Source organism: Ambystoma mexicanum, chromosome 7q, assembly GCF_040938575.1.
Source record: "Ambystoma mexicanum isolate Mex_15411 chromosome 7q, UKY_AmexF1_1, whole genome shotgun sequence".
In the NCBI taxonomy this organism is placed as follows: domain Eukaryota; kingdom Metazoa; phylum Chordata; class Amphibia; order Caudata; family Ambystomatidae; genus Ambystoma; species Ambystoma mexicanum.
Window position 1 is genome coordinate 304,578,622 of NC_090941.1, and position 16,617 is coordinate 304,595,238.

General features: G+C 42.9%; 1 protein-coding gene across 1 annotated transcript in view; it reads right to left on the reverse strand.

Moving 5' to 3' along the window:
* Positions 1–7,959: 7,959 nt before the first annotated feature.
* CLN5 (CLN5 intracellular trafficking protein) overlaps positions 7,960–16,617 on the reverse strand; it is a 199,612-nt gene continuing 190,954 nt past the window's right edge. Inside the window, exon 4 of the mRNA XM_069639382.1 lies at positions 7,960–9,596. Within this exon, the coding sequence (XP_069495483.1) occupies positions 9,109–9,596 (488 nt within the window). The 3' untranslated portion in view covers positions 7,960–9,108. The remainder of the gene's footprint in view (positions 9,597–16,617) is intronic.

The window sequence follows — 16,617 nt, forward strand, 5'->3', positions numbered from 1 at the left end:
GCCATCACCTTAACTATAAGGTGGCTATCGCCACCCTATAATCTCTCTATATATCAAAGGGCAATTTGTGGATACCTGTGTCTGTTCGAAATGTTCAACATACTTCCCAACATGCTACAAACCTGAAATTTGGCGTGTTTATGTATTTTCTGTGGTGTAGACAATGTATGAAATATAAATATTTGGGATTTCATATTTTTAAAGGGGTCTGCAAAGCACACCCTTGCCATATGGCTCTTTGCGCCATTGTTCTGCCATAGTTCTACGTTTATTGTTCCTAAACTTCAGCAGTTCACTGTTCCTAAACTTTCCACACTATCAGCATTCTAGCTGACATTAGCGGCACTCACTTTTGAAGTCATGCGTATGACAAAATACGGTGCTTTTTTAGTGATGCGGGTGACAGGAATGAATACTGTCCACAATTACTTTGACCATCACATTGTGGCAAATCTCTTCATTTCCCAGGGAAGTTCATGAATGTATGCCATCTCAACAGTATGAAGCTTACATGTTTCAGCCGTATATGTAAGGGTACAGCACTTTAAGCTTACACGCTTCAGACCTACATGTACGGCACTAATGTTGAGGTTGCTGCTGCCTTGGCTGTAGATAGGGACACCAATAATATTGTTGCATAATCTCAATGGTCCAACTAAAAGTAGCTTTACTGGATTCATGCTTTTCTCATGGTCAGCTTTATGTGGCTTGCTCCAGAGTTGGAAACAAAGACAATTTGTACATGCCCCATTGTACGTGCTGTACAGGTGCAGGCCACGTCTTATACACTTCAGGATGCTCTTGCTGTCGGAAGCGGCCGGTACAGTATAGTGAATCAGAGAGACCGAGCTGGTGCGGCTTGACGGCTTTCAGAGGGTCCTTTCCTCTAGTCGGTTATACGAGGCGTGCTTCGTGTTTCGTGCTCTGTGACTGGAGTCATCTGGAACTACCATGCTCTCTTTAATTGAGAAACAGAGACGGGAGACCAGGGGGTGATCTGTGAATTGTGGCAAGCCTATTACAAGAGCGAGGTGAGAGGCGAGACGAGAAGAAGCTGCAAGCCTGTTGCAAGCCAGCCTTGCACGCTCATCTGTAACCCGGTCAGGTCAGGCCATCGTCAGGGGCTTTTGAGGGTCTGGGAGGGGATAGTGGGTTCCATGTAATAATGTCATACAAAAATATCGCCGAAAAATGGTCGTTTTTTGTGGCGACATTATTGCATGGAACATGTGGGGGACACCCCCGCAACCCACAAATGTTTTTTTGTCATTTTTTTTTTGCTCCTATCGCCACATATATGGTCACCCAAATAATATTGCCACAACATTTTCCCGGCGATATTATTTACGGCGACCATATATGTGGCGATATTAATACCTGATACCGGATAGTGGGAGTGCCGGTTGTTTGCCGGTGAACTTTATGGATTAAGTGCTGGCCGGCTGGCGCTAGTGACTTCTATTCTAATTTTCAATTTGCTCCGGTGTGAGGAGTGTTTATTTACCAAGCTTCTACCGTTGCTGTTGTCGTGTACGACATACACGAGATAGTGAAAAAAAAAGCTGCAGTGGAGCGAGGTCTGTGGGCCTGTGTGCCTTTGACTCGCTCACCGCATTGTCTTTCTGCCAAGCCCCTACAGGTAAGACATCTGAGATTGCTTAGCATCCCGAGTCCTGCGCCCTGCTGGATAGGCGATTAGAAGCCTATTGCGTTTGACTTGGGGTATTTGCCACCCCACAGGCACAAGCTTCCCACCATTGGCCCTCACCGATTAAGATCAGGAGGAGTGGGTGATAAAATCAGGGTGGCATTAATGAGTAGAGCACATTAGTGCCCCTTTTTCTGTTGTGGTGGGAAGTTCATACCTGATCATACAGAGATTAATTAGGTACACTGTGGATCGTTTGTGCGGGCATAAGGAGGCCATTGTTCCATCTTTTGGTTGTAAGGGGAAACCATACTGAAGTTGTGGTGTGCCCTCATATAAGGGGCCCAATATGGACTGGTGGGATTTCCAGTCGTACGATAACAACAGGAGACTGTGGGCCGCGAGCCTTTGATCCTGTTGAGGGGATTAAAAGCCCCAGTGATACCCTAGAGGTACTAAGCCACTGAGATAACTCCTAGTAGAGAGTGCCCTATAGGGTGACGGAGGGATCTTTGATCTGGTCCTCTATCCCCAGGAGGGGCATCGTCTGGGCAGCCTAAATGCCTTCTGAGAAAAGACCCACACAGCCCACGTACAACCTAAGAAGAACTAAAGGAATGGCGAGAGCTAGGACCTCACCAAGTGAGGATGGTGAACTGGAGAAACCCAAAAAGAAAGCTAAAAACACTATTCCAGCGGATCAGGGTATGATTACTGAGTTCTTCCCACAAAATCTGCCCATGGAAATAAATTCTATCACTATTAAGGAAACAATTGCTCCGGCCGCATGCAATATTGGCTCATTGAGCTCCTCAAACTATGATTATACAGACAATAACTCGTTATTGGAACTATGTTTGAACATCCAAAGAAATATGACTTCCCTATCAGGCGTAATGCCATCTAATATTAATGGAACCCAAGAAGACAAGCAGATGAATATTCCGTATATGGGACGCCCATCCCCTTGGAGGTAATGGGCAGACTGTCAATTTGGGCATGGCCTCTATGGAGGACGCCCCAGATGCAGAAACGGACTGCTTGGACAGTCTCTATCCAGGGGCAGCCGAGATTGCAGAGATTCAGTCATCAGTATCATCCTTGCAATTCGCTCTCAAACTCAAAATTCTACTACAGATGTCTGGCCAGATATTGGACAATACTAACGTTCTAACACTGGACAAGATCAGGAGGGAGAAAGCCTGTGAAACAGCTGAATCTAACCTCTCAGAAGCTATACAGTTTGCTGAAGAGATTGAAGAACAGCAGATCGAAGAACAACAAAATCAAAAGGCTGATGTAAACCAGGAGAGTGTTGAACCATTCGTCTCACGTAAGCAGCGAAGAATGGCTAGGAAGGCCAAAAAGAATAAAAAACCTAATGTTATGGTTCCACCTATGTTTGAAGCGGGACCCGTAGGCTCCCTTCCGAAAAAGCTAAGAAGAGAGCAGCAAGAGCTAATAAAAAGAAGATTAGTGGAGAGGGCCGCCTGACTAGTTGGCTGATACCTGAACAAGCAAAGGTTAACGAACTGGAAGATGAGTTGGAGGAGGACAATGTGAGTGAAGAAGATGTGATAATCGAGGATGAGACGCCCATTATACTACCAGAGCAGACAGTCCCTACAACTAAAGCACTGATATCGGCCGAAGTCAAGGACTGACTGAAGGAAATCGCATCTGCTTGATAAAGAATGTATATCTGAGTGGAGAACTGAAATGGCTATTGTGATCAGAATTACTAACTAGACATAACTGTGTGCCACAAATGCGGGTCGTTAAATCAGATGATTTTCAATTTGTGGAGCCTCTGGAAGGCCCTAATCCTCAGGTTTCAGCGCTTCATTGTAAGTTTTTGTCAACGGCGCAACTGATATTACAAGGACAAATTGAAAGCAGTAGACCTAAGTTGCTTGGCCAGAGAAGTAGACATGCCCGCGGATGTCACAGACTGTCCAAAACTGCCAAAAGGGAAGAAAGTGGAAGTAACGGATGTTCAACAACTATTAAAATGGTTGGCAGATTCGCTACCTGAGGTACTCTCAAAACAATGAGATCTTATTATTTTGACAAAGGAACTGCCGTGGTTTTGCACATCTACTCTCAGCAGAGGGTTCAACTAAAGTGCTAGATAAGCATAGCTGTATTTGCCTTCAAGAAACATGAGCAATGGACCCTCTGATATTGGATGGTTTTGTCACTTACCAATCTGTAGCAAAGAAAGGTGAAAAGGGTAGACCATACGGAGGCCTAATAACGGGGGTGGTTAATACACTTGGTTTGAGACAAATTGAGACCCAACTAGTAAGTAATATGATTGCTCTAGAAGTGACCTATGAAAATAGGGGAGTAAAGGAAAAATTCCTACTAATAAGTCTATACAACCCCCCTGGAGCAATATTAAGAGAACAACTGCAGTAGGCTCTCCATGACCTATTGGCAACCTGGCTAATAAAATCTGGGAATGCTGGGGTAATAGTGGTTGGTGATTTTAACTGTCATATGGCTGGGAATGGGCGGGGGGGGTCTCATAATCCTAAACTGACAGCAAAAAGTTCTATGCAACACACTAAAAAAGGATCCTGAAGGACGAGGGTGGGAACATCTATTTGAGTACTGGGACATAGAAATTATTAATGGCAGAACCACGAGTGATCACCCAGGCCGCCATACATGGTCAAATGGAACCTCCTGCAGTAGACTGGACTATATATTTGTTTGCCCAAGGGTGTACTTGAAGGTGGAAGATATGCGAGTTATGCCCAATGAGTGGAGTGATCACGCTGTACTGGTATGTGAACTTAACACTGCCAAGAGGATATTCCTATGTGCAATATGGGTAATATAAAGGTAAGCAAAGCAGACACATGGATCAGTTGGTCAGACAAAAATGTTACACAGGCCCTGGAAGCACTGGCTATAGATAGATCTCATCTCCTGCTGAACTTTAGGGAGATGACGATTAACTCCATTGAGGACTGGATCCATACCTTTGTGGGCAAGCATGCTGCGGTCCCTACAGGGACTATGATAAGCATTGGGGACAAAAAGCATCCCTATGATAAGATGATTAGAGATGCTAAAAGAGAGCTTAGAGCAGAGCTCTGATATGCCAAGAAACAAGCATTCGCTCTGAATATATATCATCCTAAAGTAAGGTGCATTAAAAATAGATGTAGAGCTATTATTAAAGCGAAAAGAAATGCTGACAAGATCCAGTCCTGGCAAAGACTAGTAAAGACAATCTGCATAGGAAAGACCCGTAATATATGGTCTCTTTTGGATGAAGCGTGGGGAGTTGTGAAAGGTACATTAGTTAACCCTATTGAGGCTGCAATATGGGCAACATTTTTGGAAAATCGGAACGCCCAGGTTGATAAGGAGGAATTTAGATCATTGGGCAGTCCCCCATTAATTCATCATATGAAGTGGTGGTGAATAAGATTAAGGAACTGAAATCCTCCTGAGCTCCCGGCCCGAACCGAATGGATTGGCAAATATTGTTCTGAAATCTCACCCTGAATTCTGGGCTACCTTATTAGTCATCATATTTAACAAGCTCCTAAAAGAAGGAAAAATACCACAATCATGGAAAACGGCGGTCCTTATTCCAGTCTTCAAAAAGGGGAATCGCTCAGACCCTAGAAATTATAGGCTGCTTTCGATGTTGGACTCTACGGGGAAGATTTTTGCATCACTTCTATTAAAAGAACTACTGCTCTGGGTGGAGCAATCAAACATCTTATGCAAATTCCAAAAAGGGTTCAGACAGGGATACTCTACGGCTCATAACATTATGGTAATGGACCTTTTACGTCCAGAGCAAGGTCAGGGGAGCAGCCTCCCCTATATGCCCTATATATAGATTTCTCAGCGGCATTTGATTCTATTCCTAGAGGCCGTCTATGGCAGAAATTAAAATGAATGGGCTGCCCTTAAGGCCTGATATCCTATCTCAGTTTGCTTCACCAGGATACCCCTGTAAAACTAAAATTAGATCTGGAAGGCCATACTACAAGAAGTGTCTATCAAAATAGGGGGGGGGGGGTCAAACAAGGTTGTGTTACGGCACCTTTACTATACAACCTATATGTCCATGACATTCCGGCGGCCATAAGTGCCACAATAAATTGTCCCCCTAAAATAGGTGAATCCCTCTGCCCTGTATTAGCCTATGCGGACGACCTAGTAATTTTTTATCATACTATCAGTGGGTTACGAAGGTCATCCACTGCCCTCTGGGAATACGCGGAGGAAAATGGCCTCAAGATCAATTTGGAAAAAACAAAGGTCATGAGGTATACCAAGAGGAATACTTCCCGTGTACAGCTCAGGGTAGGCATAGAAAATATTGCTTACAGTCCACAATATCGATACTTGGGCATAGAATTTGAGATCGTTGGTGACTATAGAACATGCAAACAGTCACGTGCTATTAGAGCAGCACAATTGACCGCCCTGCTTCATAGATTTACCATCAATCAGGGAGGTTTTACCATTTGGGGTCCACGACAACTGTATATGCAAGTTCTGTGCCCGATGATAACTTATGGCTTGGAAGCTCTCCTTGACATATATCTGAAATGGCTATAGGTGATAGAGGGGAAATTCTGGCGTTCCATCCTGGGCCTATCACCTGGCAACCTATGGCGATAATAAGGCTGGAACTCGGGCTGATTTCATTAAAAGCAATAGTATTAAAAAAAGCGTGCTACACTATATCTAAAAATGATCAGTAACACAAGGAATGGGTTATTAATAGCAGCCCATCAAGAGATGTCAAAGACAAATTTTCTGTGCACAGCCAAGAAACAGATGACTAAATTATTTGCCGATATTGGGTGGCAAATAAGGGTGGGAATTGACCCAGATGGGGCTCAGAGGGCATTGGGAAAACATATAGAGCTCTGGGACTGGCTGGAGAACTACGATCATCTCCGAGAGCTAAAAGCTACCAGTTTGTGCAGCATAGACTATACAACTTTAAAAAAAAAACAGAGCTATCTGAACCTGTGCCCAGCAGCAAGACTCAGACGCTTCATACTATTACTGAGGCTAGAACAACTACCTTCATTAATGGTCACTAGGAGAAGGGATAAGATCGCAACGGAACTACGGCTATGTCGCATATGTAAAGAGCAAGATCAGCTGGAGACAGCTAAACATTTGTTGACAGAATGCTATACAATGACGAGTGTAATTAACCTCCTTCTGGGTAAACATGTACATAGTTATGAATATATTAAGGAGGAACTATTCTGGCTCCATTGTATTAACTCTAATAGCATGAGCCTACTGATGGCATTGTACAACATCTGGCTGAAGGTTGAAGTCAGCCTAGGCATAACAATATAATGAGTTGATAAAGACAATAAGCTGAACCAAATCTGTTGGAATGAAAGTGAACCTTCTATGCGATCTAGGAATATTGCCATATACGGTGAATGGGACACCATTGCAAGCTTTTAATGTTCCTTTGTTTAAAGAACTTGATGTGTACCCCTATTATAGTCCATATGTGGTAGGCTGTTTAGCTCTGAAGGTGAGAGTACCGAAATGCTTAATTGTAAGCTGGTAATATTATTGTTTGTCTATGAAACTCTAGTTGTTATTGTAGATTTTGATTTAAATATGTATTATATGTTTTTACATGCTTATAATGTTTTTATTATAAATGTTTGTGTAAAGTTTCAATGTGAACTAAATCACAATGGGCCTCATTACGACCCTGGCGGAGTGGGTTTACGCCAGCGTTATTCGCGGCGGACCCGTCCGCCCTACTACGAGTTCCCGTAGCGCCATGGAGCGTTTTCCGCCTGGTTTTTCCGGGCGGAGAAATCCATGGCGCTACGGGACCTTGTTGTTAATTACGCCACCGTATTTTACGGTGGCGTAATTAACGCCTTCCCCACTCCCATTATACCCTATGGGGCAGAAATGGGAATGGGGAAGGGTAAAATGGGGGATGGGGATTTACCGCCCCGCCAAGGTCGGAATGGGGCGGAAAATCCGCCAACCCCCATGGCGCTATCGGCAGCTTTCCGCCGTGCTCCATGGTGCATTTTGCACCGCGATTTCCGCCAGGGTCGTAATGAGGCCCAATAAATATTATTATTATTAAAGACAATTTGTTCACACTAGCTCCTACAGGACAGACTAGCAATATTGTCTACAAAGAAGCATTGGTTTAGTTAATTAAATACACTTCAAACTAGGACTCAAAATTCAGGTTGTAACAATGCTAAAAAAAAAATGTTTCCTGATTTTAAAGCAAATTAAAAGAGGCATGGAAAATAATGACACACCACATATTTACTTCCAATCACGTGATTTAATACAAATAGGAAATCTCTAAAAATATGGGTAATATGGATCTGACAATTAATCCTCCAAAATGTAGGAACATGTATGGCTGTTGAGGGAAAATAGTTTTCATGTATGTTACACATTAAGTCAGCTTCTGTGGTCACATCTTGAGCTTTGAAATACGTTAAATGTTTTATACCTCATGAAGGGAATAGTGCTGGGCCTAGTTTACCTGCTTATAAAATCAGAAAATATCAAGAAAACCATACACAACAAGCTCTTTTGCGTATCTCAGGGATAAAATGTTTTCCTTAGGCTTAATATTTATCTCCAGTCAGGTCTAAAATCCCTTTAACACAGAATCTTGTAACAAATGAAAAATTCTTGGTATAAAATAAACCACCTTCAGTCAGGACTGTGACCTGCATACCATGCTGAGGTTCTTCAGCCACCTTTGCCTTAAAGAAATGTTTTGTAGGTTGCTAAATTGCTGGCTTAATATTTACTGTCATTAATAAAGCGTTAGAGCCCATACAAGAGTGCACTCTTCTATGGTAGGTGACTGCCTCCAACGAGGGCGAAGGACATCTAGCACACAATGGATCCAACATAACAACAACAACAAAAAGATGGTGCCACCTGTGGAATGGCCTCGGGTGGCTGGAACAGCGAACATCGGGCGGGGAATATGTATTCTCGCCCGCTGATCCAGCCACCTGACTGGCCAATGGCCCTTTACCTGCGGCGAATGTCTAAAGTCTAATGTTGCGTCATTTTGTTGGCTATGGAAAGAGCAGGTTGAAAATAGAGATAATGACAGTTGAACATAGCGCAAGAATCTGACCTTAATGGATGTTGATAATACATTGGTGCTCTGTAAATGCCATAAAATGATGGTGTTGATGTAGAGCCAACACGCTTTGCAATGTTGATCACATATGCATACAAAACATGATTGAATACAGATAGTAAGCTGGCACTGGGGCCCTTGCTACAGGCCTATTAAATATGACCACTGAACTGTAAATTAACTTTGGATAAATCAAGTTTTAAGTAAATATTTAGAATTTGGTCTGTGCCCTTAACACTTCTCTAGAGAAGATTGATAATTTGGACATTTAACAAAGCAGACAGAAAGAATTTTGTGACTTAGACTACGGAAGAGGGATTTCCTCATATATTATTTTGATGTAGGGCGATTTCATTGGTAAAAGCCAGTATTCAAAATTGTAGAATAGGTAAAATGTTTTCTGCAAAATAACTTCATCATACAAATTCAAAAGGCTTAAAAGAAGATCTTTAAATGATTGATGAGGCCTGAATAAAGAGTAAAAACTCCTGATTTCCGCAGCTACGGTTTTGTTTTCTCCTTGTCCAAAAACATCAGTTTCGTTTCCCATATAAAGAGGCTCTCCGCTATACAGAAAAATCCTTGTGTAGTTGGTTTGTATTTTCTTGGTGAAGATTGCCCCCAAATTTGCCAGCTGCTGGAATGTTCTCAGGACAAATTTGGAGCAGTCGTAGGATTCAAACCACACTGTCGTGTTCACATCTGGGGTAGCTTGGACTGTCCAAGTCTCATAATAAATACCTGTGTCATTATCTTCTTTCATCCACTTTGCCATCCGATTAAATACGCTCCCTGCAGAAAACCAAGCACAGGATCCAGATTGTTAAAGTGGAAATGAAGAGAAAAGTGTGACAGGGTTTTAGGGACATAATTCAGCATTGCACACACTTTATTACTTGTTTCAGTATAGAACATGAAATACTATTCAGTGTATGACAGCACTATTTAGGCATGTGACGTCAGAGTTTCCTAATGTGAGGGACAGATTTCATTCTATGCTATATGGGATTTACTCTGTGATATATGTCCTCCATTACAATGTATACTGTTTGGTGACATCATACTTGGTGCTGTAAGAAGAAACATTCTAGATTAATCTGCACAGCACACATCTGCTACTAGTGTGGACTTGTAGGGCTGTGTGATTTCCTGGGACCGGGAGTACTGCAGACTGGGGCTTAGGGGTGTGGAGTAAGAGGTTGTGGTTAAAGTGAGTCCTAAGATTGTGGTTGCTGTGCAGAATTGTATACTTAGCTCAGCTGCTTGTACCATGTTATGCCCTCTCTTTTATACATCTTCAGTTAAATAACGCTGTTGAAGTCAGATGCATCTGTAAGCTAATGGGGGAAACAGCGTCTCAAGATTTGACTCTATTTTCATACCCAGCTCTCCAAGTTACCAACTATCAGGCTGCTACCTTCCACTACTGAGTACATCATTTATTATGAAATTGATTGACTTTTCCACCATGTTATTGCTGGCAAATAGAACTTTTTTGCTAGTAGGTATTCCAATGTAGAAATCTAAGCACACCTATGTTTTCTGCTGGAAAAAACGGGATTAGAATTTTTAGGACAAAGCATGGGCATTCTTAGAAAGTGTTAAAAGTTATTTACAGTTATATAAAGTTGCCATTGAGCCCTAATCTTAGATCAACATAATGTTACTTCATTTCGCCATCACATCATAAAAGCATGTATAACGTTATTAAAAGTATAATATAATTACATAGCTTTAATACAAAAATATACAGTTCATCATAAAATCAACAATATTAATCAAACACATGCAAATACTTACAGTAAAACTAGTCAATGCAATGATAAGAAAAACTTTCCCCTGATGGACCACGCTATAATTAGAAAGGTCATTGTAACATTACAAGTGTTTTGTTGTTCGCTTAAGTTAAGGAACACAATTCCGCCTCTCATTCATCTTATTTTGTGTCTATTCGATAATGGCTTTAGCCAGAATGTTCTAGGGTGATGGTATAAAGACGTAAAAACAAACTGCAATTTGTCTTCATCCCAATGAACACACAGAGGGCATTCAGCCAATTTATTCTTGCTACAAAGTTTTGTAAATTTAGAAAGAGGTAAAATATCTAAGCGTAGTTTTGTAAAATAAGACGTTTTGGAACTTTTATCACAGGATAATCAATATATATTTTTTTAAATCTATCGAATGTTTCGGGCCAAGTAATGAGCTCCTAAACTCTAACTACAATTGATATTAATTTGCTCTCTTAACAGCCAATCTTTAAAGGCAGGGACCACAACGGATTTATATCTTTCCCCATACTTGCATGGGGCATCCCAAAGGCTCAAAGGGCCAAGTGAGATAAGCATTTCTTTGATATGTTTAAACCATGCTATTTTCATCGGATTGCTAAAATATCATGCAAATATTCAAGATAGAACATCAATTCTGGGGTATTCCAAAACCTCAAGCAATATAAAAGGGGGTTCAATTTGACAGAGTAAGCAACTCCTATGATGCCAAGTTTAAACCTCACGGGGCAGAAGAAGCTCTATGTGGGAACCCCAAGAGGCATTTCAATATCTAATTTTATATTCTTTCTAGCTTGTGCAAATTTTAGCTCTGGCTCATAGGGCACTGCTGGCAAATCCTGGGCTTTATAATCATCAAGAGCACGGCAGAGTGTCTTCCCTCAAAAACGTGCTGCAAAATGAATGAGCTCCTCTTCTCGCCAAATGAAAGCTTGCTCTTCTCAATCAGAGGTAGCCAGGTCAGTCATTTATAAAAGCGAAATCCTAAATAACCAAAAGTGTCCACCTGCTGAAGCGTGGCATCTTTCAAAGTGTACGTGAAGGAACATGACGGTCTTGGAGCTCGAAAAAACCGAGCAGATCATAATTTTGGTTTTAAGAATATTTATTTAAAGGCCCATCTCATTAAACTTTTCTGAAAAACTATTTAATGGATGTGATCTACAAGGTGTTTTCCAAATTAACACTGCGTCATCCGCAAATAGGAGTATACCACATTTCTGACCACCCAGTTTAGGATCATCGCCTGCGGTTGGCTTTATGCTATTGCCAATTTGTTTATATATACACGATAACAATATCAAAGGTGCCAGGACGCATCTGACCCCAATTTATCAAAATTGGATCAGTACATTCACCAAACAAGCCCCATCTAATTGAGGCAAAATTACTATCATTATATGTGTATTGCATGCAATATACTGCTTAAGATCTGAAGTCGTAACACGATATGACATAGTTTAGGGCAAGGAACCATATCGAAGTGTGGTTCCCTCAAACACATTTTTGCAAAATTAACAAAGTTAACAAAGTACAAAATGACTGGTCAATGGCCACTATGTTCTTCCTAAAACCTGCTTGAATGCATAATACATTGTTTTCCTCTACCAACTGTTCTAGCCACGTTAAGACCACTTTAGAATATACTTTGGCCAAAAAGTCTAGGTATGAGATTGGTCGCTAATTAGTAGGTAAAACATGATCCCCCTTGTTAAAAATAGTGACAATGAAAGCTCACTGACAGCTATTTGAAACAATAGTAGTTGCATTAATTTAATTCAAACACTTTACTAAAAAGGTGATCCAAACTACTGGGTCACTCTTAAATAAATATATCAGGATGCAATTTGGACCCAGAGATTTCCCTCTCTTCTGTGATGCCAGGCCCTTAGAGACTTCACAGAAGCTTAAGAAAGTGTGGAACTGTTAAACAGTTATGGGCCAAATCCCAAAATGAAAGCACAGACATTCACTGTCATGAACTCACATCCAAGGGACCCTCCCACTGGGGGGGAAAACGGGGACTGTGGAGACCAGGGTTGACCACAAGCCCCATAAAGAACTATCCTGAGAAGGTAAAAAGGGGATCTCCCAGAGTCACCCAACCCTGTCAACCTTCCTGTGCCAGATTTGCAATGGTTAGTGATAAGAACAAGGATAGAGGTTTACATTATGGCAGAGAACCACATACTGATCAAATGGGTGCTGCCTCTAGTATTGCAATAACAATAAATCAGCAATAAAAACCATGCTGTTTGTGTAACCCACCACAATGGACTGTACTACATGTATGTATTCCCCATTTGTTCCTGCTTGTCATGCCAACATGTAAGGCACTCAACTACTGTAACCTTGTCTTGACTAATGTAACCTGTGCATTAACCCCACTTCCTGTAACTAAGACACATTCTTGAAACAGCGCCTCGATGCCTTCGGGGTGCTACGCGCTTTACAAATACAAAATTAAAAATAAATAAATAATCACCCTAGCGAGTGTAGGCCCATTGGCAACTTTCCAGGCAGACAGCAGAACCCGGCTACTGATGTGAAGAAGCACCCATGTAAAGATTCCCATGTCAGAAAGGCCCCAGTCCTGTAGATATACGTTCCTTGCTCGCACAGGAAAAAGGTACTCACCAGCATCATCAGGGTGTTCTATGTGGCTACATCAACGTTTGGTTGTGAGACAGAATGTTTGGGGTGCAGGTGTCAATGCAGGACAGTTTGACTCAATGTATTTTGCCAGTGCGGGCATAGTGCACTGTGTCGCAGGGAGCCAGTGAGCAGACAAGCTAGATAGCAAGTCACACCAAAAGAAAAATAAAGTGGGGAGCAGGTGTAAGGTGTAAGTTGACCACGAAGAGTTTGGGGAGGACATGATGTTTGAGGAGTGGTGGCAGGTGGGTGGAGACACAATGCAGGACCATTGGGGGCTGGAGATGTAGGTCAGTATATACGGGTAGCCCCCATTTCAAAGGTACAGAAAAGAATAAGGAGAGGGGATACTCGAGAAAAAGGCTGGCGGAAGTGCCAAGTCCAATACTTCACGGTACACAAATCCCGGGACACAAAGGTCGGATAGTATGGAGGATGGGACAGGTCACAAAGGTGGCAATGATCAAAGCAAAACCGAGTTGGTGCAAAGAAAAAGGCATCAGATAAACAACAAATCACCCATTCAGGGACAATCCCAGAGGTTTGAGGTGGAGCACACATCCATGCCGTGGCAAAGCCATTTCTGCTTGATTCAGAAATGGCAGATTGCGGCTTTAAGCCGTTGGCCCACACCATCCTACCATGCCCCAAATCACATGGTAAGAGCTTGTTACGAGGAAACCAATGGTCCTTTCTCATTACGGAACACTCCTGATATTATTATGTTATTTAACAAGCAACCCTTCCTGGGTATAGTGACTCCCAACAAACCCACAAACAGGGAAAGTTTATTTTAAATATGGTTATGGCACCATCTGCCAAAACCACAAATTGTAAAACACATTGGCGGATATGTGAACGAAATCAACATTGTGATCAAATCACCTCAACTAATCTAATACTGTCCCTCACAGAAGGACTACCAATTGGAATTCATCCAATACTAGTTCTGAAGATGACTCCAGACCTGGAACTTCATCAGGACTATTGGAATCACAAAATCAAGATAGACAGGTTCACTTTGAGTATGAGAGAGACACAGAACCAGAACATACACCAACTCAGCCTTTTTTGGGCCAATGAGTTGGAGAAGAGGGAGCTGGCAGTGCAATTCTCTGAGGATCACCACGAGCAGAGAGGTGGGGGTGGAGGGGTTCTCCCCAGAAGACACACTAGTCTTTAATCTCTCTGTTCATCCTCTCTCCGAAGCTGAATGCCTAATCTTACAGAAAGGTATTTTCTTCATACCAACGGCAAGATATGATGCCTTTCAAACGCACATCGAACTTAGAACTTACCAGACTATTGAGGAAAATTAGATTGAAACACTTGGTGACCTTGAGTCTGAACAATCACTAGATGCCACATGTTTGTATGTGGCATCACAATACTACCTTCCACCACAAAACATTACTGCTGAGTCTATTACGTGTGAACAAGTGTTTTTTATTTTAAATTGGAAGAACTTGAGAAGGCAGTTCCCTTTGTGCACAACAATTGTACAAAAGAAGAACTAGAAGAACTTATGGCACGATCTGAGAATCCGAGAACAGTCATTAAGCCTCAGACAAGGGCGGGCAGTTATGATGATGAACACTCAAGACTATCTGTAACGCTCACCTGATTCCCACGGAGGCGCAGGTCGTGGCAGGAAGGTGTCTGTGACTCGAAAGGTGATGTGCAGGACTCGATGGGCTTCTGGGGTCGAACCTCTTCGCACTGTGTGACGAACTCGTAGGGTGAGTTTTCTGCAGATGAAAGAATATAGGGGTTAATGGTCTGGGTCGTTTAATGTCTCTCTTCCTCTCTCTCCCAAGCTTCTCCGTAGAGCCCCCAGGTCAACGTGCTCACCTTAGATAGGTGAATGCCGGACTCTCCATCTGCGTCTGATGCAGGGCGCTGTTGCCAGTTCCTTCACTGGTGAAACATAGGCCTCTTGGACTCAGAGGACCTTTACCGTCGTTAATCGCATGAGCGGTGAGTTTCCAGACACCTTTTTAGTCTTTAGAGTCTTTAGAGTCTTTAGGTGCAAGGCACGTTAACATTGAACAGGACTTCGTATGATGCTTTTCTCCCTTTTTGCTTGCAGGACTCTTGAGGAAGATGAAATAAAGCGCCTGGAAATGCGTGAGTAAATGCAAGCGCTCTAGCTGTTTTTTCCCTTGCAGCGTAGTTCGTGCTGAAGAGGCACCGGAGTATTTGCAGGCGTTCTATTGTGAAGAGCGCGATGGGCGTAAGTAAATACCTGTCTAATGTCTCTTCTTTTGTCTTTCAGAAGCTTGTTTGCAGCGCCGGAGTCCGCGGAAGGCCCGTAAGTAAATACGATGCTTTGATCTCCGCAGGTGGCGATGCAGCGTGAAGAATTCCAGAGTTCACGGAGTGCCGGTAAGTAATGACAATACCTTTGTCTTCACAGGCGAAAGTACAGCGTGCCGAAATGACCGCAGCCGATGGATCAGGTGAGTAAGCACTGCGAGTTAAGACTGCCTTGCTAACCTGCTGTTTCTTGTCTCTGCAGATGCTGCTGTCGACTGGATACAGGAATGGTGAGTATGATTCTTGCAGATTGAGGAAGAAAGGCTGGAACAGACTCGGTGAGCGTTCTGCTGCAGATGCAGAATAACGCAAAGCACATTTCATCCATCGGGTGTGGTTTAAATAGCCTTGGAGTGATGAGGCGTCTTCCTCCACGGCCCCGCCTAGGTAAGAAAAGAGTTCCGGTTCCAGAAGCTTTCCTCATGCTGAATCCAGGGAATGGAGCTGCCCCACCCAGGTAAGAAAGTAGTTCCTGTTTACAGAGGACTTCTAAGTGGCTGGTAAGTAAGCAGCATGGTCTGCTGCAGGTAAGTCCACCCAAACATCTGCACACATATTATGAGCCCGGCGCTTCCAGTGCCGGGACCGATGATTCTGATGAGCCTGGTGCCACCGGCGCCAGGACAAGGTCCAAAAGGTCCCTGTGGGGACCGGCTGGTGCCTAGGATTAGGGTTAGGGGCCTGCTTCCAAGGACGTTGGGCTGGTCCTGGCTCCTTGGAAGCAGTGATCATGACAGTACCCCCCCTCAAGGCCCCTCCTAAGCGTGTCTTCTCCGGGGGTTTTGGCTTGTCGGGGTGATTCAGATGGAATCTCTTGACCAGACGAGGTGCGTGGACATATTCTGAGGGTTCCCAAGACCTTTCCTTGGGGACCGTATCCTTTCCAATCAACCAGATAGTATAATTTAGATTTGGAGATTTTGCAGTCTAGGATGTTCTTTACTTTGAATTCGAGTTCTCCGTCTACCAAAACAGGTTCTGGGAGTTCAGTCAATCGAGTTTCTGGTTGTACTGGTTTTAATAAGGAGAGATGGAATACTGGATGTATTTTC